The 23,986-nt window shown below is 40.7% G+C and overlaps 2 protein-coding genes across 6 annotated transcripts in view; one reads left to right on the top strand and one right to left on the bottom strand.

The window, feature by feature from the left end:
* The window catches only part of rhbdf1a (rhomboid 5 homolog 1a (Drosophila)), a 28,380-nt gene extending 12,051 nt beyond the window's left edge, over nucleotides 1-16,329 (bottom strand). For 4 of the 5 annotated variants that reach the window (XM_023957463.2, XM_023957466.2, XM_023957467.2 and 1 more), the window contains exon 1: nucleotides 15,926-16,329. The gene's annotated coding sequence lies outside the window, so the exon portion shown is untranslated. Of the gene's footprint in view, nucleotides 1-15,394; nucleotides 15,418-15,925 lie in introns of those variants that run through there. The other variant, XM_023957464.2, reaches the window with a different exon arrangement.
* Nucleotides 16,330-21,817: 5,488 nt separating this feature from the next.
* On the top strand, nucleotides 21,818-23,809 carry mpg (N-methylpurine DNA glycosylase). Its single transcript, XM_004071599.5, has 3 exons — nucleotides 21,818-22,243; nucleotides 22,892-23,096; nucleotides 23,241-23,809. The coding sequence occupies exons 1-3, from the start codon at nucleotides 21,983-21,985 to the stop codon at nucleotides 23,693-23,695; spliced, it is 921 nt and encodes a 306-aa protein (XP_004071647.2). The 5' UTR covers nucleotides 21,818-21,982; the 3' UTR covers nucleotides 23,696-23,809.
* The last annotated feature ends 177 nt before the right edge of the window (nucleotides 23,810-23,986 follow it).

Raw genomic sequence — 23,986 nt, 5'->3', positions numbered from 1 at the left:
TAAGAAAAGAACAAGTGGCACATATGAGGGTTATTCCCATTATATATGGATTGGCTTCTATTTAAGGTAAATATTTACTCAGTTTTTATTGTGGCCTTTTCACAACAGAAAAGGTTATAATTGCCACAAAAAACACTTCTTTTCATTTTAAAGTGCACATCTGTGAAGGAAAAATAACAAATCCAGTTTACCAAAGGCGGGCTGAACCTCTTTTATGCACAAATATGTTGATTTGAATAAAGGGGAGTAAACTTAACTGAATCTTTTGTTCCTGTAAGCCATCTCCCACTCATTTTATAATTATTTCCAAGCCGCCTGTGTCCACATGATTACCGCTGAATTACAGCGTCTTATATCTTGTGTTTACTTGCTGCTCAAATTAATAACGCAACAAAAGTTTAAAAAAAAGGAGGCAGGTGTGAATATCTTTTCACAGCTCACAGCAGGAGGAGAGCTACTGTAAATCCCACGGAACAAGCAGAACTGGATTCTTATCAGGACAAAACACAGTTAAGATCGTAGAAAAATGCCCAGCAACATTTGGTAAAAAAAAAAAATAGAAAAAAATCTATTCACGTATCCAGCTCTTGTTTTTCGTTCCCAGACAATATCAGAGTGAACTTCTAACAATGCACAGGCTTGAAAATCTTTGAAAGCTCATGTCTGGGAATGTCTATAGTCTGACCTCCTGTCATCATCATCATCACTTGAGGAAGCAGCTCCCTCACTGTGAGAAAAAAAAAGTCATTGAATGGAGAAGGTTAGACGAAAGGCTGGTCCTTGTCTGAGAAAAACAGAACATTGTTTTCTGAATGTCCTTCTCATATTCAGAGGGAAAAACATTTTAATTAAATATTTGGCAATTATACAAAGTCTAGGATTAGCTCTTGAACACACGCTCTGTGGTGTGGGGACAGAAGCCTTCAATTATTCAAAACTATTAAGCTTATCTCCTGAAATGCACCAAAAATGACTCATCTTTTTTTCAAGGTAACAGTGAGTTCTTGCTTCAGATGGTGCATGACAACTATCTGCAGCATGTGATAGTTTCCCCGCAGTGTTTACATTCCTGAAGCTGATTCGGGCCTCACGCTCTTCAGACCTTCATCTATCTATAGTAAAGACTGAGCTGCCGGGACTTTTCACCAAACCAAAAACTCAAGGGACGCGCATCTAATTTTGCATTCTGAGGCTTCAGAACCCATCAGGCAGGACAGAACAGGCAGGTGAACTAAACATAGAGGACAAGCTGACATCCATGCAGGTGCTTGGATGTCCAGTGGGCTAATAATGCCTTTGATTGACAGGCGTATCGAGTGTTCTCTCTGTCTTGGGAGCTCCAGACGTTTACAGGCTGCTCTACAAACTCCATCCTGATAAGTGTTTATGACATGTTACGATATGAGGACTTACTTAATTGTATCTAGTCAAAAACCAGTTCATGACTGTATGGTCCAGCTTTACATAGCCTCTATTGTGTTTTTTTCACACATTTAACCACTACAGGAAAGAAAGTAACAAGTACTTGCATTACCCAAGTACATGTCACTGCACCAGGTCGCCTGTGCAGAAAAATTATCTCCTAAACATTTTAGAGTACATTATCTTTTCAAAAATCTCTTCTATCTGAGGTCATTTTTATTGTCAGTGTGTGCCTCAACCACATTCCACAAGATCTCCAGGCTGAAAACCAACAAAGCGGGAATGGTGACGATGGAAACCACATGCAGTCTAACCGCAGCGGACAGGAGCTGGCGGGTTTCCGGGCACCGCGTGTGCTCTGGTGCTGCTGCTTCACAGGAGGCAGACAAAGTGTAGCCCCAGCTAGGGTGGCAGAGGAATGAGCCTTATTGAGGCTGACAAAGAATACAGTGACTGGCCAAGTCGGGTCGTGCACACAGAGGGAGCTGCCGAGCTAAGGTGGCCACTGGGGAAAGATCAGAGCTCCAAACAAAAACCACACAGATCATTATAGATGGTAGAGAAAAGAGTGTCTTTTTGAAAATGCAAATATTCCTATTCCCAAGCTCAAGCTGCTTCAATCTTGGACTAACTTTTAACCCTAACCCTAAAAAACCACAAGTTTTTCCAGTTTTTTCAAACTTGTGCAATCTGTGCCAGGCAGATTAAAAAAAGACAGGATACTAAATTTTTACGCAAACAGGTTGTGTTTTTTGTAATTCTTAGCATACTTTATTACTCATGCCCCGTAAAAGTACATTTTATTCATTGTTATTTATTTCACTCTCGACATTGGAGGAGAGGCTTAACATTTGAGACAATGGAGGGAAACCAGCCTCCATGGATTTTTTTTCCACTCTTAAAGCTAAAGAAATTAAGAAAATGCATTTTTTTTAAATAAGGGCTCAATTAAGTTGAAATGTTATTTAAATTAAACTGTTGTTAGAAAATCTACCTCAATGTGCAGAAAACGGCAACTTTCTTGATAACAAATAGATTTAAATAAAGAAGATGCAGGCATTTGTCGCTTTACCTGCATCTGTGCCTCATGTAAAAATGAATTGCAGAACACATTTGATCTTAATATATGCTATTGTCATTCCGCCACAAATTATGAAGGCAAAACTACAAGCAAGTGATTTTTTTAATTAGGTGAGAAGCACGGAAACACAATGAAGAGATAAGCATTAAAATAAACTGGGTTTTAAAACACAAATGGAGTTAAACAGCAAAAAAACGTCTGTTGTGGAATTTGAGCAAAAAACTGCCACCAAGATTTATCCTGAATAGAAAGTAGAGCACCAGGCTTATGTCCCGCAGTGATACATACTCCTCCATATTAAGAGTAAGCTGAACCACAGGACCAGTAAACGCTTGCAGTCATCTAAACTGACCTTAGTGACATGTGACAGTCTGTCACACCACAACAGTTTCTTACAACATAAAAAAATGCACAGAGACAGCAAAAATATCCATCACAGCTGACCCTGAGATCAAGTGTCACAGCCAGTCGAGGGGTGGATGGGAGCTGGTGGGGCCGGAATGGTCGATGGCGGGGCAGGAAAACCAACACGGGCAGGGTAGCTTATATAGTTTTACTTACGTTTTCCTGATTTATAGCTCACACTACTTTAACTATATCAATTTAGCCACACGAGTGGCACTGGTTTCAGTATGGAGTGACAGATTTGTACCCTGTCCAACACCAGGCAACCCCACAATCATAACACTATTCGTTTAGAGCCAGATATAGCCTCTGAAAGTATAAATTGCCTCCTAACAGCAACCTGTGAGCTGCTAGTTCTTTTTATAGATGCAAATTTACTTTTGGCAAAACCTGAGCCCAACACACAAAACAAGAAAGTAAAAACTTCCTTGCGCACCACATTTCTGTTCTTTTTATGACAAAAATGAACACTTTAGCCTCTAAATAATTTCCACTTTTCTCTGTCGATTTTATTGAAATAAACTTATCAGTTGATCTCTCAAAGGGAAATAAACACTGTTGGCCTTATATATTGCCTGGGCAGATAGAGATTTTTTTTTTTTTTTTTATCAGTACATGACTGTCCCTTCAAAAGGTGCTGTAATTTCCTGCACAGGAAATCAAAGTAAAGGAGCACTGGGGGGAAAAAAACAGAAACAGGATGATACCAACAAAATAACAACATTGCAATTTTTTGTGTCTTTTTACCTTGATCAATAATAAACGGTATTATCCAGGTGGCTAATTCAGCATTTAATTATTCAACCAGCAGGACGGGTAAATTATTTACGGCTCCAGTCTTACTGGAGTTTCCGTGCATATGTGAGCATGTGACATTTAGCAGGCACATCTCTACAGTTAACATGGCAGTTTCGGCTCACTACAGGAGATAGCAGCAGCTTTTTTTTGTTGGGAAAAAGAGCGCTCTCTTGGTAAATCTGTACAATGTCTCAGCGGAGAGCCGAGTTTGTGCCTCTAATCTTCAGGAAGCAGCTGACAGCAAAGACTCCCTCACCCAGGCTAAATATATCACACCGGCAAAGATGTGAGTTTGTACAAAAATCAAATTATTTGTTTGCTGTCTGAGGACCCTTCAGAAATAAATGAGGAGGCGGGATGAACTCACAGTGAAAAAATCTGGCTTGAGGATGAAGGAAAGATAAGGAGTTTGGTTAGACTTGAAAATCAGCAAACCTCTTTTTTATCATTTAAACACCGCTTCTTACATGCTTTAGAAATATGTAAGTACAGGAAACTAGTAGAATTCACTCTGTGGCTTAACACAGTTCGAATGGAGCTGATTAAATGTTAAACTCTCTTTAAGGCGGTAAATGAAATCAAGTAAAAGCTTTTTCAAAAGCCTCATAAATCTAAAAGCCTTCCCTGCCGTAGATATTTTTAAACTAGATCGAAATTGTCAGTTGACATTAACATTGGCAAACAGATATATTTCAGTTTGTCTTATTATAACTGCTAGATCAACAGCTTTAGTATCTCAGCTCAGAAAAAGCTCAAATTTTCTCTGGAGCACCAATTAAAACCCAAAAAAAAGTTGTGTTCTCTGCCATGCCGGCCCTCTCAACTGTGTCCTGAGACTTAATACAAGGAGGGCATTGTCCAAAAGAAAGTTTGACATTCACCTATTAAGTGTATAAGAGGAGAATCTTTGAAAGAGCCTGCCCTGAAAACATGTGATATCAATCTAAATAGTTTCCAGCATGATATCAGCATGAATCAAGCCTACAAAAGGCTTCTTTGTGTGTCCTGATGTTGCCTGGGCTGAACAAGGGTCATTGTGAAGCCTGATCGTAGTCAAAAAAAAAAAAAAAAAAAGCAGGAGCAGGCTGAAGTTTTCATTGCTCTATCAATGGAAAAGGCCCACTAAGCAAATTCCCAGCTAAGAAAATTACTCAGGGTGGCGTGGAAAGCAAGTTAACTCAATCACGGTTTAGCAAGCACATCATGAGGGAGGGGGCTCAGTGTGGAGACCTATTTTAAAGATGACTAAAAAAAAATAACTGTAAGGTTGTTTCCCCACCATCAGTCAATCAACAACCTTAAAAATACTTTAAGAAGGGACATCCATCAGCTTTGTCATGTCACATCCATTGTGGGAGGCCGCCAGCATAAAGAGGTCAGCTTACTGGCCGCTATACTGGGTAGCACTGGGAGGAAGGAAGTGCAGTGCAGAGAACAGGGGGTGGGGGTGGAGGGGGGGATGAGTAAATGAAGGCAGGAAGCGTGCCGCAGAAAGGGTGCATTCGCCACACGATCACGGAAACAACATCGCTCATTCACATGCACAGGAACACATCCACACTGCATGTGTAAACACGCACATCCATCCCATCCTGGACCGTGAGGAGCTTCACGTCACTCTAGGCTGAAAAAAAGGGGGGTTTCCCTAAAGGCAGGCATGCTACAACCCCCCCCCCTCCCCCTCCCCGCCGCCGCCCTAATGAGAGCAAGCAGAGGTTTTCACAGTGTGACAGCAAAGGCTGATTTGCACATTTAGGGAAAATGATGTGATGATGGGACAGCGCGAAAAAAAAAAAAAACATGAAACTAACAGGCTAACAGTTTTTGCTCATCAACTCAGCTCCTTTAATGTCCATCAAGAGCATCTGCACAACAAAAATGTTGAAACATTTTAGAGGAAAAGAACACAGTAAACAGTTTTTGATCCAAGTCTCTAAGAAAAAATGCAAAAAAATCCGGAGATCGCTTTTGTTTGTTTTTTCTCCAAAACCCAAAGTGCTGCCAGATCTCTATGGTTAACCTACATCAGAGAGGAAGAACAGCAGCAATGTAATGGACTTGAGATATGCATCTTACGAGTAATCAAGCACTCAAACACACATCAAACCAGGATATGTGCTGGAATGAAAAACAACACTACGAGGGATAGATTGCACTAAAAAATCATGATGAAAGGGTATTGTTCATTTCTTTTCTTATTTGAATATTTAAAGCTTTGAGTAAGCTATCCTCTTCCTGGAGCTTTTCCTGGGCTGACTCAACATCCTGTAACTCCACGACAGAAATAAGCATAAAACGTAATTTTCTAAAAGGTAGAACGATTTTGTTTGTTTACTTGTAATGTTAGCAGCACGGACCTATTTAATCTCCAGGACCCTCTCTGGATGATAGGGAACCCTTCCACCTGCAACATAATTCCAACAAATGACCAGATTTTAAATCTCTTACATCTGTTGCATAGAAATATACATAGACGAAGAACTTAAAGACAAGTCGTACGCTAGGGTTGTGCCGATGGACGATATCATCGTCCATCCCGATGTTTTACTGTAAACATCGTCAACTGCCAATTTAAGGGACATTGCCCAACCCTATCGTACGCCGTCTTCATAATTGGAATTTGAGCACAACTGCACCAGCAGTTACAGAATGTGCTTTTGTTCCAAACTCAGCGTGGTCAGATGATGCATCCGTCACATGCACATCAACCACAGCGTGCCCTTTGCCTGAACTGTTATGTGAAAAATGGAATTGAACTGACAACTCGTTGCTTTTATTCAACGCTGTGACATTTTGGAATATACAGGAAAAAAATTTAGGTATGACAAAACAAAAATGAGAGTCGACATGATCCTCAATTTGGAGTGTGGACTGGGGAGAATGGAGTCGAAAAGCAAAATTTTGGTCTCTGTGTTGGAAATATGAGGAAGGAAAGCAGAAGCCGCCATCGGGTGACATATGAGGGAGCAACAGAAAGATCGACAACCCTCACTTTATGTGCAGCAAATGAATGCACGCTCTGTTTACTGGACTGGCTTTTGCGTGCAGATGAACAGAAGGAAGACAGATGTACAAATGTGCAATCAACCCGGTATGAAGACAGCTTTTTCAACAGCCCTTCAATATGTGAAGCTATGAACAAACTTGATGTCATTTCAAGTCTAAAATATATATATAAAAAATTTGAATATAATCATATAGTGTATAATATCATTGGTCTTCCACCAGATAATATGTAGCTATTATATGTTTACAGCAGTTTAAATTAAAATCTATTTTCCTGTTGGTGAGAGTTCTATGTTGGTGAGAGTTCTGGTGTAGCAGTAGGGCGGTCGACCCATGATCGTAATATTGCAGGTTCGATTCCCGCCTTGCACACCCATGTGTTGAAGTGTCCTTGGGCAAGACACTGAGCCCCACCTTGCTACTGGTGGTAGGTTGGCGCCAGTGTTTGGCAGCGGAGCCGCCAGCAGTGTGTGAATGTGTGTGTGACTGGGTGAATGGGTCTGTGACTGTAAAGCGCTTTGGGCCTTGTAGGTAGAAGTTATACAAGTATACGCCATTCTATGTTTACAGGCTCTCCTGCTAGCTTACAGCCCCTCACATCCCCAAACAACCTAATATTACCGGTGCAACAATGTGAATCTGGTCCTGATTCACAACAATTTGAAAAAAGAAATACTCAGAAATACAGTTTTGAGATTATTTTTCTTTATATATGTCCTCCATCATAAGAAAAATTACCACAAGAACATGTTAAAAACACAATTTTCATCAGCTGGGTCTTTAACCATAACATGCTTTTGTATTTTACCAAACTCTAGCAAACTCTTCCTGTACAAATAAACTAAGAAAACATGTGATTTTTACATCAAGCTTTCATTCAAATAACAATTATAGCTCTATTAGGAACAAAATATTCTAATTATTTCACCTTTCTAACAGAAACATGTCTTTTTCTTATATTTTAAAGATGTCAGCTGCCCATCAGTCCATGGTGAAGAATGTCTTTTTTTTCCTTCCAGTTGAAAAATCATGAATTTTCAGGAGACAAATCTGACAGCAGTAAGTCATCCTCTGTGCTTGAGGACAACGATGCACAGCAAACCAGGCAGAATGGGATCTGGGTCATACAAGCTGAAACTGCACAGACCACCCAGGGAAAACACTAAAGTCATGAAGGCATTTTCCCATTCCAACATTTAAACATACGCTTCCGCCTCGGTGGAAACATGACGTCTCTGCACAGAGCGGATTTGTGACTTCATTCTTGCGTGCATTGTTCAGTTTGTGGTTTCATTTTTGCATGCAGTGCTGCCTTAATTGGAATGGTGGCATTAATGGTCTCCAGTTTACCTCCCTGTGATCCACATTATCTTTTGAGTCCAACATTTACTTTAGAAATTAACATTTACCGCTGTTTTCTTGCACTTTTTTCCCTCAAATTTCTCAAATCTGAGCTTTTTTCCTGATCATTCAACAGAAAGGAACATCCACATGAAGAGTGGCAGCTTCAGCAGCTGTAGATTAGTTATGTATCAGATATAAGAGTCAAATAACATAATCAGATGACATTTGATGGAAATGAACTTTTAGACTTTCCCTCTAAAAATCAGAGGGAAGAAAGTACTTAAGCATTAGTCAGGACACCCTTTCAAAACCAAGGAGGAAGATTTGAAGGTTAGGGAGACAGGAAGGAAGGTGACTAAAGCCATACACTAAGGGACAACAATTCCGGACAAAAGCAAAACAAGGGAAGCATGTCCCCAGGGAGCATAACAGAATGAGCGAGGGGAAGATTTTCTACCACTGATGAGACAAAAAAAAACACATTTAAAAAAAAAAAGACCCCTAGCAAATAATAGGACATTTTTCTACTGTTCTGATAAACTCTGCATTTAATCACATAACAACTAGTTATTTAACTTTTCCTTCTCCACCCCAACCAGCCAGTACATAAATTACAACGTAAATTTCCTCACTGGCTGTTGGAACTGAAAAGACTAATCCGGATGAGCTCGTAAACATCTCGTAGATCAAACTTTAACGTCCAGTTGACCTGGAGAACAAAATCTTGTGATAACATGGCCTACATTTCTTGTCTAAGGAAATGAAGCCAGATTTTCCACAAGAACACTTCCGTGCTGCGGTTGCCAAAAGTCAACAAAAGCAAATGCTCCCACTAATTCAATTTAGAAAAACTAAGATCGAAATTCTGATAAATAAATAAATAAATAAATAAATAAATAAATAAAAAATACCTTTAAAGTGAGCGTGCTACACCCCAAACTGACTTTCTAAAGTGTTGCCTTTTGAAAAGTTGGGCGTGATCGTGTGAGCACCATAAATGAGAAGCTTTACATCATTTTCCCTGGCGCACAGTTACGAGCTCCTTCAGATGGCAAAGGCAAGGAAAAGCTGGCGCCTGTGAGTAGAAACAGAAAGCAGATCTACACAAAGCAAGCTGAGACTCACAAGGTCAGGTACTTTCAAACACGTAAACAGTCTGGCTCGATGCCTCATCACTTTCTCTGAATGACAAACGGAAGCCATTGAGATGCATTAAACTCCTCCAACAAAATATTAAAATACATATTTGTTGATGCAACTGCGTTCCAAGATTTTTGTCAAGAAATGAGTATCAGTCAAAATAAAAGTAGACTGAGTAGCTCTGACTTTTTTAAGGATGAAAAAAAAGCAGAGTTTTTGGACCTCGAAACACGCCCTCACTTCTGGGAAAGCAGCTGGAATGAGTTTGGTGCATGGTCCGAGATGTAGGCGGGAAAGTTGAAACTGTCCAGATATAGCGGTGTGTGTTTCCATTCAGGGGCCAGTCAGCTTAAGTTTAGCCATTTAGTACACAAAGAAGATTCCCAGCCTCTGGCTATGATGACCAGTGGCGGTTCTACCCTGAATTACTCCCCGGGCGAGACCCTCCTCTGGCGCCCCCCCCCCCCCCCCCCCCCCCCCCCCAATAGAGTCACTTTGTCCGTTTATTGTAACTGAAACTAAGAAATTGATATAAAAAAAAGATGTTTATCAGAATTCTGCACTGCATTATAACAGTTATCGGAACATAAAAATAAAAAAAAAGGCTATCAGCATGGCAAAAATACAGTTAGGAAATATTTATTCATTCATTCATTCATTTTCTTAACCGTTTTTCCCTTTCGGGGTCACGAGGCTGCCGGAGCCTATCCCGGCCACTTGTGGGCGAAGGCAGGGGACAACCTGGACAGGTCGCCAGTCTGTCGCAGGGTAGAATGTCCACAATCACACACCCATTCACTCTCACACTCACACCTATGGACAATTTAGAGTGACCAATTAACCTATGAAGCATGTTTTTGGACGGTGGGAGGAAGCCGGAGACCCCGGAGAAAACCCACGCATACACGGGGAGAACATGCAAACTCCACACAGAAAGGTCCCCCTTTGATGTATTTTTCATGTCCCCCAGCCGGGACTTGAACTGGAGGCCTTCTTGCTGTGAGGCAAGAGCGCTAACCACTGCGCCACCGTGCAGCCTTATATATATATATATAATATTTAATCAAACACAAATAAATAATCTAAAATAAATATTATAAACTACAAATCACACTAATAATACACTAGAATAAATGTAACTGCAGCACTAAGAACGGAAAACACTAACTAAAACCTAACCTTTGTGGCCTTCCTGATGCAAGCTTGTCAATAACGTCATCATATGAAATCTGCTCCCCCCCTGAATGATTGATACTAACAACAGCAGGTTAGTGAGTTGCTCCTGACACTTTGGTGATCTCAGGTATGACTTGATCCACTGGAGTTTTGAAAAGCTAACAGCAGCTGCAGCAGCAGCTACAGCAGCAGCAGCAGCAGCAGCAGCATCAGCAGCAGCATGCTACCATCACAGCTTATTTAACATTATGAACTAATATACAACAGTAAAACACAACAAAAACTTTGTGATACAGCAGAGCAGACAGACACACGAATCATAACTAATGTTACAAGTTAAGACAGAGCAAACACTTAAGAAGAAAATCTTAAAAATGACGTTATTTGCAATATTTGGGCCTACTTCAGTTTTGGTCATGATAGACCAAACAAGAGATTTTTCCTCTGCAACGTTGTTGTTGTTGTAGGGCAGGTAGCATTCGAATTTAGAAAACGTGCATCTAGCTATGTGATAATAACCTTTTCTTTGTCTCTTTTCTCCTCTTTTTCTCTTCTCTTTCCTAATTGGGCACCAGCTTTGACCTTTTTTCTCCATATTTCAGATGTTTTTGCATTTAGCATAAATGTCCTGACATAGGTATCAAGTCTGTCGACTAAACCAACTGTCATCTAAGTGAAGAATTGTTTTTGTTTTCCCATTTTGTATTTGGGCATTTCATACAAAAATAACCAAAAAAGCATGATTTTTTTATACTTTTTTTATACCCGCAGCCCCCCCCCTCCCGTTCGTCAAACATTTCCAGCAGGAGCGCGTGCAGCTGCACCCAGGGGCGCCAATTCGCTACATGGCGGCGCAATTTTTATTTTTATTTTTTCATCAAGCACTGAGCCGCGGCCCGCGACCGTTGCCCCCCTGGAAGAAGATCCAGCCAGGTTTGCGCATGCGTTTTGCGCTCCGTGCTCACCTCAGCCTGCACCCTTCACCCCGCGCCCCCTCCCTTCTCCTTCTTCACCCCGCGCCCCCTCCCTTCTCCTTCTCACACACATTTGCGTCTACTTCTCAAAGACAGGAGGGAGCGCAGCTGCGGGGCGGGGGCGCAGCCAGGTTTCAGGCTGTTACAAACTCTGTGATATAAGTAAACCAATAGTGGTGCATAAGGTATTTTACAAGAGCTGAGCCGCTGACGCCGCCCCTCCATCATTTTTCCGCCCCGGGCGATCGCCCGTATGGCCCGTGCCTAAAACCGCTACTGATGATGACCGACTGCCAAAGATAGAGGGGTGGGAGGAAAGCAGGGGGTGCTGGAGTGGAGAGTGGGTTATCCTATTTAAAACAGCCCCCCTCATGGTTACTTTATCGGGGCTGGGGTAGGGTATCAGAGTTCTGGACCGACAAGGAAAGAACGTAAACACATTATGCAGTGCTGCCATTACAACAACCGCAGCTTAGAAAGCAGAACGAGCTTCAGAACTCTAACGTTGGACAAAATTTTAAGCTCCATCTGAAGACTGAAAGTTTTTAATCAGGGGGCAGTCCTGGCTTAGGTCTGTAGAGGAAGCTGGGGGCTGGAAGAAATAATTTCTCTGACTTGAAGGAAAATAAATGTAGGGCGGGGCAATGGCAGTCCCATTCCTGGACTGTTGGATGAAGCGCCCTTGTGCGAGGCATCCAACCCCCAAATAGATCACTTGGAACTGCATCCATGCAATTTTCCAGGTGTGTAGGACCAATTCCAGTGTAGCTGTTCACTGCTTGCGTTGAACATTAAAAAATGGAAGGATAAAAAAAATATCCCCAAATTGTACAATTATTGTTTTTAAAAAACCATCCTTTAGCAAATAACATTTTCTTCCTTTTAAAAACATTCCCTTAGCATGTCTGAATAGTTTTACGAGACTGCTTCTTTAAAGCTGTCTAAGAAACTGTCTTATAGCTGCCACACATATTTTTCTTTTGTATCAGGTGTAGACGAGTATTTCTTGACTTGTTTGCAGACACACCCTCAGGGAAGACTTCAAGCTCAAAAAGGAAGATCAATGGTCAAGGAACCACTGCAATATGTCTGCTGGGAAAATACACACAGCTCTGAAAATGCCCTTTTACACTCTGAGGTTAAAAAGCCAAAGACATCCTGTCAGCCAGAAGACAAGCGGTGAAAGACAAAACACCCCGCCACTCCAAATCCCAAATTAGATGTTTTCCTTTCTACTTAAACTCGATTTGAGGGTCAGCAACAAGTCTGCAGCCGCAGGGATTTAGATGTAGAAAGATCCATAACTTTTTTAACCCCCCACCTCCCATCTAAAGTGTCAAAGTTATCTGTTTCACTCTGCAGATGACTCTTTATGTATGGCTGTCCAGCTTGTGACAGATGAGGTGCTGACTGAAAGGAAAGGCAGGTTGGCACGCTGGCAGATGGAGGTCTTGGAGACTCAGAGGTGGATCTGAAATAGCCCTGTTGCATTACATCACAGCTGACTGGATCATCATGGCTGCCGCTGCCTCACTTTCGCCACAAAGGTGTCAAAGGAACGGACCCGGGAGTCCAGCTGCAAAAAGGGGGAAGGCTCTGACATCACAGAGCACCCTGCACACAGCGACCTCGTAGCCTGGAGGAGGATGATTTGTGAAAGCAATAAGCGTCTTGCTGCGTAATCACATGTTCACACCAGGACCAATATGTGCAAAATTGTTTTGTTAATTCCAAAACGTTTCTGCCCCTCCGCCTTCCAGTTTCATTGTCACAGTGTAGAATGGATAAATCATATTTTCCTGCAAACATTATTGAAAAAGCCTGAAAAAAAATCTGTTGTTTTGACAGCTTACTCCAAACTGTAACATCAAAGTCAAGCAGGTATCAGCTCAGCAAGCGAAGACGAGATCTAACAATGCCTGTGGGCTCTCATGCCATCAAACATACCTGAAAAGTTTTTAAGCCCCGCATTGAGATCAGTTGCAACTGGCTTAGATGGCAGGAATGCGTTTGTATTCTTTGTTAACGCAAGGAACGAGTTGGTGAACATGTCTGAGTGCTCCAGGTACTGCTACCATGCCCCACTTTCATAATCTACGCAGAGGCTTGCTCACAAAGCAGATGCTGACATTTGACGACAGACACACGACACACTGAAACACACTACTGTGGTCCATAAATGCTGGAAAGATTAATCTTTTACAAACACTGTCTTCAGTGGTGTGCAGTCTGGTGGTTATACATTACCACTGTTTGAGTTAAGTAGGAGGCCCACAACCTTTGAAATGAGAGGTTTATGATGCCAAGACAAAGATTTATTTTCTGTTTGAAACTCTTTTTTTTATGAAGCCCTGCTTTGATGTATTTCTGGAGAGTGTGGTTAAAACACTCAAAGTATAGAATTAAGTATTTTAAACAAAGGAAATGTTTAATGCTTACATAAAAATAAGATCCAACTAAATTATAGGCTCGATATAGCTCTAAAAGTCACAGGTAGACATGGAAAATGGGACCCTTCCTATCCAAGACACCCTGAAACGGATGGGGAAGTGCAATTTCACCTGAACAAGAGTAAACTTCCAATTTTCTGCCAGAGGGGATTCTAAAAGAGCTCATTTCCAGCTGCTGATGTGTTTGAGGCCCAAAGAGCCTTAGGTTATTTAGAAAGTGGAGCTCTGCACATATGAAACTGCAGAGCCGGGTGATCTGAACTCAGAGACAGAGACCGGCTGGTCAAACTGCAGAAAATGACCAACAATCACATTGGGCACGCCCTATTATGAGAACAGGCCGAATTCTTAAGAGTCCTTCCAGGAAATCTATGACCGCTTAGGGGATCTACAGAAAAACACTTCTTCATTGGATCAAGCACCAAGCTAACAAGTAAAGGCCTTTGAGAGTTAAAGCGCTGTGGTTAGACTCATCATCTTGAAGTGATTACAGGCCTGTGAGAAAAAAAAAATCTAGAAACACTGAAGTGCCTTTGTGAAAAATAAATCTACTGAAGAAAAACTCAACTACAGAAGAACATTAAGTAGTTTATCCAAAGGCAACATCATAGAAAATTTGCACAGGGCTGTGTTTGGGCCAGGATGACAGATAGCAGGCCATGAGTCACAAAGGCATGTCTTTGGTGTGGGCCCTCCCCCTCAGTTACCCTTTAAAACTTGATACAGTACATCCACACAGGCTTCACGTCTATTCAATCCCTACGTCCATACAGGCTCCAATATCCATAGAGGCTCTACATCCATACCAGCTGTACAATCATACAGATTCTACGTCCATACATGCTCTACATCCATACAGACTCTATTTCCATAAAGGTTGTACGTTCATACCGGTTCTACATCTATGCAGGCTTCACATTCTTACAGTCTCTACGTCCATATAGGTTATACGTTTGTACAGGCTCAATGGCCATACATGCTCTACATCCATACATGCTCTATGTCCATACAAGTTCCTCTATTCTCCCCAGGATCTAGGTGGACCAAACACGGATGACGAGCATGACTGTCAGATTAAACATCGCAGGCTTGCTTTATCGGTGCGATTACATCACCTCCATGCCTCCTGTGATAGAGTTTCAGGAACACTGGGCACACAAACCGGGCCATGTGCTCCCTCCTCCTGTCTGCCAAAATAACTCAGCAGTTTCTAATACAGTACATCTACAGTTTCACCTCAGTCTGCCCAGGTATTGTAGGATGGTGGAGCGTGTAACCTGTCAACAAGGTTGCAGTTTGTTAATATGTGCGCTGGAGTCCTGGAATGCCTGACTTCTGGTGAGTCAGTCCTGGACATTTAGATGGCCTATACTTTTGAGCATGACTCACTTTGAGTCACTTAATGTGACCCCAACACAAAAAAACCACAAATTCCAGGGAAAAAAAGGCATCTAAATAAATTCTTCAGGCTGAGATGATCTATAGTGCCAAATTAAAAAAAAGGGGGATGTTAATTGGTTCACCTGAACTCCAGGATGGAGAAGGAAGAAAGAAGGTGATGCTGATGATGTTCAAGGAGGAAAAAGAACGAGATGTACCTGGTTGTTCAAGAGGAAATTAGAATTCCTTTCGGCATTCTTTAAAACTTGTAAACATTTAAAGCATCCGGATTGTTGGCGCATGCATGGAATGGGCGTCCTTTTTGATTGAAGTTTCGCTTTAAAATGAAAGTTCCTTGGTCTGTCGTTTTCAAGAAATAAAGAACAATTAACAGATACTACTGGAGAATCTATTAAATAATTAGTCTTTATCATACTTTTTAAAGGGGTAATTTAAGGGCTAAATCAATGGAGAGCTTAATCTTATTTTAAGTGTCCAAATATAAAAAACAACTCCACTAAAACACAGATGGCCACTAAAAAAACAGCGCCATCTGCCAGAAAGTGTGTTCTTTTATTTTAAAGATTACTGTGTTGATCACTTAATGAATGAAAAATGTCCAGATATCATCGACAAGTTGTCCACAGCTCGTTTCCTCCTCGATCACGACGCGTGCGCGCGTCTTCCTCCCTCTGCCTTCCGTATGGGCGACCACAGGACACAGTCACGATGAAAACCAAGCAACTCACCCCTACAGCGACCGGCTCAGCGGACCCCCAGCAGCGAATTAAAACAGGAAAAATATATGTGTCCAGATCCGGCTTCACTCTCTCGCAGATGACACCTCCGTCACCGCATCTTTTGGTTGCGGCGCGGCAATAAACGCGCGTCTTCTTCTTTTTTGGCCACCCCGCAGATGTATTTAAGCCAATCCGAGCCGGTTTTAAACCGGGCCACTGTTGATCCAAGCAGCAGTTCAGGAAAAACGCGGAGGTGAGGCGTGCTGTCCGCTCCGGCGCTGCGCTCCTACCAACAGGGCATTCCCGCACTGCTCCATGGAGCCGCCGGCGCACGTTCCCCTCTGCCGGTAGTGGCTGATCCAGTGCGGTGCAGAGTCAGCCCCGCCCTGGACTCAAGACGGTCTGTGTGGAAGGAGAGCCGTCAAGACTGCCGACCAATCCGTGTGCACGCAGGGAGGCGCTGCTGCCCCCAGTTTAGCGGGGTGACTAAGCTGAATTCCCGAATCCATGTGGATCCAGACGCGCAAAGAAACCATTGATCTTTAGAAAATCTGCGGGACTTGATGCACCAAAATTAACCACTTAACGTTTCCAGGTTTAATAGTTTACTTAATGTTTAAGAGCTCATTACTTCGTCCAAGTGTAGTGGAGATGGATGACAACAGCATAAAGAAGACATTTGTCATACACTGACTATGAAGCAACAAAAAGAGAACAAAAAAGCAAACCTTAGTGAGAAGTTGCTGACCATAGTTGTTTATTTTTATAACTCTTAAGTAAAAGGGATTTTTGGTGACATCAGCCAAATTGGCCCACTTTTTTTGTTAATTGCTTGGGAAACTGAGAAAAAACAATGTATGAGTTTGTGTTCCTTTGTTCCTAATAAAAAAAAGAATGATTGCTTTTAATACTAATGTGTTAAATTTATGGGATAACATGTTATTGTTAAAACTCTACAGCTGTTGAAACTGGGCATAGGAATATTTACTCCTACATAACTGTTACTTTAAGGATTCTGCAGCTGCAAAAAAAAAAAAAGAAAAGTATTTTCAACAGAATTGTGTTTTGATTTATTTCTGTTTATAGCAATCTCCCAGTGACATCTTTGGCCTTTTTATTCAAATCTCTTGTCTACAGGAAATATCCCGGGATTCTCAGTGATAACCTACATGCCTCACAATCATGTTCCTGCTTTATACAAGTGGTTGACACTGGTTTGGTTGTTTTCAGTGTGTTACAAACCACAACTACACAATAGTGTGCTGGTTCCATCTTTTGCTGCTATCATGGGGTTTCTGGTCAAGTTTATTTAGCTGTTGCCCCCCCCCCACTGTGCATGGATTTCTTTCCCTTTTAATGCATTAGTGCATATAGATAGATAGATAGATAGATAGATAGATAGATAGATAGATAGATAGATAGATAGATAGATAGATAGATAGATAGATAGATAGATAGATAGATAGATAGATAGATAGATAGATAGATAGATAGATAGATAGATAGATAGATAGATAGATAGATAGATAGATAGATAGATAGATAGATAGATAAATAGATAGATAGATAGATAGATAGATAGATAGATAGATAGATAGATAGATAGATAGATAGATAGATAGATAGATAGATAGATGACTTTATTAATCCCACAATGGGGAAATTTCATTTCTGTGGCAGCAACACGACATTCAGAAATAATCTATATAATATAACATCAATAAAGGACATCACAAATGACATTTATACTAGATAATTAAAAATATTACTGAAATTATTATGAAAAATTATTATCAAAAATGAGATTCTTATTAAATGAAGAAATAAATATTAAATAAATACAGCTGCAAAAGTGTAAAAAACATGTGGTCTGCAAAACATGTAAACTGTAAAAAAACATTACAAATTTTTTCAAAATACAGAAATAACTAATGAAGTTCACACCAAAAACAAAAACAAACAACTGTTCAGGAACAAAAAACAATTTAAAATTGAAAAACAAATATGTGGAACGCATGGTTGAAGATACTGTGGCGGATGTGTTGCACAAACTTGTTTATTTTTCTATTTTAAGGCCTTTTTCTGGATAAATCATGCTGTGTCACACATGATCACATGATGATCATAACATCACATGTCCGAGAATGAAAGTTCTGCATCATCACTAACGAAATGAAGAAAAACAAATCCTCTTTTGGAGTCTAAATAATGGAACCAGAGTCACATGCAGGCTGCTGATGTCAAAACCTCAGCAAGACTTTCAGTTTGCTCTGTTGTCAGAAATGGATTAGCAATAAGTTAAGACTCACTTTTTCCGATTGTTTAACAAATAACATAAAGTAATCATAGCACTTCATATATATTGCATCCCCTTTACCGCAGACGGGGAGAGGTTCATTTTGAGAGAACATCTTTTGCTGCAACAGGTCGTACTTTGCTGCTCAGACCATTACAGCGCATTCCGGCCATAAAAGCTCAGGTCCACCTGGGAATATTCTTCAGAAGTGAGATGGATGATAGAAAGCAGGGATGATGGCGGCAGGCATAGAGCATGGAGCTTTTCCATGATGAAGACTTTAAATCACAAGATGTTTCTTCTTAGATGTTGTGTTTCACACGTTTCATCCTCTTCTTAAACTGCTTATTGTTGAAAAGTTAGCTCCCCCCTTTTTTTTATTGCATTTGTTTTTGACATCTTGAAGTGTGGTTTAGGTTTTTAACATTTTCCTGACATGGCAAATTTAAGAAATCCACATTCTTTCTGGGATCAGTTGAACAAAACAACAGTATGGGTTTGCTCTTGTGTAACACTTCCTGCATAACTTCCTGAAAAAAAAAAAAATTCAGCAAAAATTACGTTTTTTTTAATCAGCTCTAATAAAACTGACACATTCTGTTCAATTGTAAAGATCTTGCAGCTCCTACACATACTGAAGCCGAGCTTCTCTGTCAATCTTACACCCACAAGCCTCATTCAGCTGCCATAGGCACAACCCAAATCAAATTTACTTGAAAAACATTCTCCAAAACTAACAAAAGCTAATATGTCCACAAATAGAACCAGTTTTCGTCAACTCTTTCAATCTGCAAAGACACTTCAGTGACCTTGCACGAGTCCCTGATTGATATACCATGAAGTCCCAGTAATTAATGGTGAAGTTTCCCCAGAGACGGAGGATTGAAGCTGGGTCAAAGGCAGTGTTACGGAAGCCAAGCAGGACCTGTAGGAGCACTCAAAGTCCCCTGAAGGCCCATCTGTCAGACGCAGATAAAAGAGTGGAGTGTAAGGATAATGTTTAACCAAAAGGACAGTGTCAGGTGGTCCATAAACGACTCCCTCTGTTCTTATAGAGGCAGAGGGAGTCGATCAGTCTTGGTTTTAGGAACAGATTCACTGTGACAGTGGCAGAGTTAACTATGTATTTAACTTTTTAAAAGACAAGTTTCTGTTAATTTTCCTCTTACAAAAAGTATAGAATTTCATTTTTGTGAAGGGTAACATCTTTTAAATTACAACAAAGGCTGAAAGCAATGATCAGATGCTGTTAAAAAAATCAGGAAGAGTTTTGGCTGTGTGCTCATGTGCAGATTTGCTCCCCTGTTTATATAAAACGGTGAGATCAGAGGCACAGAGCTGTGCACCTCTCTGTCTGACTGTTACCTGGTTGTTCCCCACAGGTGTGAGTCCAGACAATTATCAGTTGGCAGAGGGCTAAACTTTACAGAGTTCTTTAAGTGATACTTTTTTAGCTCAAAATATGCAATAACCCCCCAAAACTCAAAAGCTGTTTGACTCTTTTCTCCTAGGCGGAAAAAAAATCCTCCATCTGTCTTCAACTGGAACACCAATTGGTTCTAAACTCAGCGTTTTGCCCAAGTGACAGTGCTAAAACTAAACTCAAAATGCAACACCAGATGAAAAGGATGATGTTCCCGGGCCTCTGTTGTGCAGATGTGAGAATGAAATCCCTGATGAAGTAATGCTCCTTTTCCCAGTGAGAGCTCAGCCACCTGTGCAGCACACATCACAACTCAGTGGCACACAAGAAAACAGCGTCATGAATCATTAATTATCATCAATTATTTATCTCATCATATGTAAATTGCTGACAGGATTCACTGTGGTAAGGCATAATCCTCTGCTGGTATTCTTTTGGCGTCCCTCAAAAATGCTGATATTTTAGGAAAAATACTTTGCTTGTACAATATATTAACACCCAAATAATTAATGAGAGAACATTCTTTTTTGTTTTAAATTCTTTTTTGTTTTGTTAAAAAAGAAAAAAATTAAGATGTGTAAACTCTACACGCCTAATCACTTGAGAATTTGACTTTCAAAATAATTATTTACTGCCACGCAAGCGGCATAAATTCCAACACAGATCGAGCCAGGGAGTTATTTTCAGCGCCTCAAATACTGTGATGCATTTCCACAAGACGTTTTTTTAAACACCATCACGAATGTCCTTCTTATGAATGCTCTCATAATAAAGCGATGCAACTGTGCGTGTCTCAGCTGTGTAAGACAAGAAGTCTGGCACTTCAGGCTGAAACGCTGTCATTGTGCAGCTGGATTTGTTTGTGCACCGTGATACAGTCCATATGTTCCCATTTCCAAAATAATCTTAGTACTTTAAGACATTTCAAAAGACGACACAATTGTTTTGACAGTTTCCTGACAGGAAGAGCTTAAAGATGAAGTTGATTCAGGTGTGCATTTTGGAAAAAGTTAGTTGTCATCCAAAGACAAAACTATGGAGTAAAAATACATTTCTTATAACAACTGAATTGTTAAATTTCTATAAACCTTCACAAACATTCCTAATTATAACCCTAATCTATTGTAGGGTACCACTTCTTGGCAAATTCTGCACCGCAACAGCTAAGAAACACTCAAGACAACAATTCCATGTCTCTGAATCATTGTTTTACTGCAATATCTTTAGTCAGGCTGCACACCGCCCATCCATCTGCACAAACAGATGAATCTACACTGAAAATGAAAATGATCCAGAATGCATTGCCAAAATGTGTCTGCTAAGATTATCAGTGCCAGTAAGTATGAAAGTAGCACGATTCACACTCTACGGGCAATGGAAACACAGCCATGGCAGACAATAGCATTCAGGGGTCCGTCAGCCATGACAAAGTCAACAGTTCGTGTCAGGGGAGTAATGCTGGAAATGTTGAACAGATTTTTGTCTGGAATTTTTTCCCACCCAATGAGCAGAGCAGGCCTTCGGGGTCATGATTACTATTGAGAATGAGAAAACAAAATGTCAAAAGCCACAGAAAAATTGTATCTGTTTTGTTAAATCAAAAAGTGAATTTTTTTTTTTAATTAAGTGAAAATTAAACAAGTGTGAACATTTCTTGCATTTGTAACCCTAACCTTAACCCAATTTTAAACTTAATTTTCTTATATGTCCTCCGTCATGAGAAAATTACAAAAGGCATCAAACATCAAAAACATAATTTTCACTGAAGTGGGCATTAAAAAGAATTTTTTTTCCCTCTAATTTATTTTTATTTTTTTAACTTATTTCTGAGGGGGGTGGGGGGCTTTTTGCAGTGTAACCCTTAAAAATAAAATAAATAAATAAAAACTCAGCAGCAGAACCAGAGAGGCTAAACTGGCGCTGCCCCCTTAGTTTCTGCAGAAGCAGTCACGATCCTGACGGTTCTCTGTTCTATTAATAATCCATCGTTATCCAAACGAGGCAGAAAAGATAAGAGTGCAGCAGGAAAAGGCCTCACTTTGCAAAGAGGCTTTTATGTTTCAGCCCTTTATGTCTGAGAAAGTTAAACAGAGGAGGACGGGGGTTCACTAACTTGGATAAAGGTCTAAAAAGAAAAAGGGGTGACGGCCCCTTTAAGAAATTCAAAACAATCGCCTACTTCCTGTTTGGCTGGATTGGAAACGAAATGACAACAAACGGTTGAAATGAATTAACACGTATGGTTCGCTGACTTCATTCACACACAATTGTTTTTCCTAATTCACAAGTGTATTTTTATGTATGTATTTATTTATTTTTTGCCCAATCGCAATTCAGATAGGGCTACATGGCGGGGACAAAAAGAAAGCTGCCAGCTTCTTTGGCAATTTCCTCTGAACACCCCGAATCTGCGAATACATTTCCAAACCAAACGCAAGCGAAACGCAAAATGTCACCTGCCAAGCTAAAAAAGCTAGTCATAAGTGAAAATATTTCAAATGTGACGGCGGAACAAAGCCAGTATTTCACCAACGACCTGCAGCACAGACTGGGAGAGGATTTTTTCCAGCAGCCCTGCATCCGTTTAGCTAAAGCACTCCTGGGAAAGGTAAATCTGACACATTAGCTTAGTTCTTTCTCACACAAAAAAAACATCTATAGTTTTTAAGAGTAGAACCAACACTTGAAAAAAATGTTTATTTTCAGTGAAATATCTGTCAAATGTTGATATTTTTGTCTTAAAGTTTCATCATCTTTTGACCTATTGTAAAAAGCCAAAAGCCATATTCGTCTACTCCTGATTCAGAATGATTTGAATAAAAAACAAATGTCCAAAATAAAAATTTAAGCTTTATTTTCTAAAAAAAAAGTCCTCCGTCATGAGAAAAATCCTACAAGACTACGCTATTTTCATTGGAGTGGGTCTTTAAAGACATTTCTTTTTTCCAAATATAAGAATTTTACTCAACTTGATTAATGCTAAACTTAATTTTACAATCCTAAACATCATTTGCCATCAAAAGATTTCCGTAACCATTTTAAAGCAAAATATGCCTACAAATAAATTGTAAGAATTAAAATATTTGAGGTGACATTTTTCATTTAGAGATGTTTATTCATGTTCTACTTGAGAGCTGATGAAAAAAAACATTCTGATCCACAGTGTCAGATTTCCATTGTCTGTAGAACTTTTAATCAGTTTTTCACAGGTGGACAGAGGATCTTTTTTTAAAGGATGCGGATCTACTACGTGCAGGTTCTGGTCCGCAGGCGTTCAGATGGCACAGAGCTGCGGGGGAGAATCGTGGAAACCGAATCCTACCTTGGAGGCGAGGACAAGGCCTCCCACTCAGCTGGAGGCAAACGCACCGCCAGGAACTTAGCCATGTTTATGAAGCCGGGAACCATTTACGTCTATCCCATCTATGGGATCTACCTCTGCATGAACATCTCTAGTGAAGGTAAAACCATCCGCCCTGCTGTGAGTGCATATACTGTGTCAATGTTTGGAGTACTAAAGATACTCAGCAGTTTTGTTTTCAATCATATGTTGGTCAAATCAATCGTTTTGCTGACGGATGTCTTGTATGTGGGGCTTCCTTTAGGGGAAGGAGCCGCTGTGCTGCTGCGTTCTCTGGAGCCCCTGCAGGGTCTGCCTATCATGCGGGAGCTGAGGGCAGCCAGACGTAGAGAGAGCGCCCGCCAGCTGAAGGACAAAGAGCTCTGCAACGGGCCTTCGAAGCTGTGCCAGGCTCTAAATATACCCCGCTGTTTCGACCGGCGAGATTTAGCCTCAGATCCAGAGGTGTGGCTGGAGAGGGATCCAGACGAAAGTCCCATAAATCCCCAGGATATAGTGTCAGCGCCGCGCATCGGGATCGAATCCCACGGGGAGTGGGCCAAGAAGCCTCTGCGGTTTTATCTTCGCGGACATCCTTGTGTTAGTGTTGTGAATAAAGCAGCAGACGGGCGGTCTGGAAACGTCGTGAAGGATTTAGGACCCTCAGAAGTGCAGTCTGGGACAGAACGGCCCGATGTGAGAAGAACCAAACAGGACTAATCCTGAAACTACTCTCCCAGTTGTTTCATTTATAAGTGAAAGCCAGACAGTTTTAAACATAAAAAAACAGTTACAATTGTAATAGATTACAATAAAAAGTTGAACAAATCGGAATCAGGAATGCACATAATCATCTAACATTTACACTCCAGGGTCCTCCTCATCAATTTCACAGATGTTTGGACATTTCTGCTTTTCTCAGAGCAAAATCAAGCCTCTTTGATGTTTGGACTCCTCCTCCTCTTCCTCTTCCTCAGCACCTTTGGGATTCCCAAAGAGAAGTAGCTGCAG

Source organism: Oryzias latipes, chromosome 8, assembly GCF_053564925.1.
Source record: "Oryzias latipes strain Hd-rR chromosome 8, Olatipes_Hd-rR_3.1".
Classification (NCBI taxonomy): Eukaryota; Metazoa; Chordata; class Actinopteri; order Beloniformes; family Adrianichthyidae; genus Oryzias; species Oryzias latipes.
The sequence above is the reverse complement of the archived record's forward strand: the minus strand, read 5'-3'. Positions and strand labels throughout refer to the sequence as shown.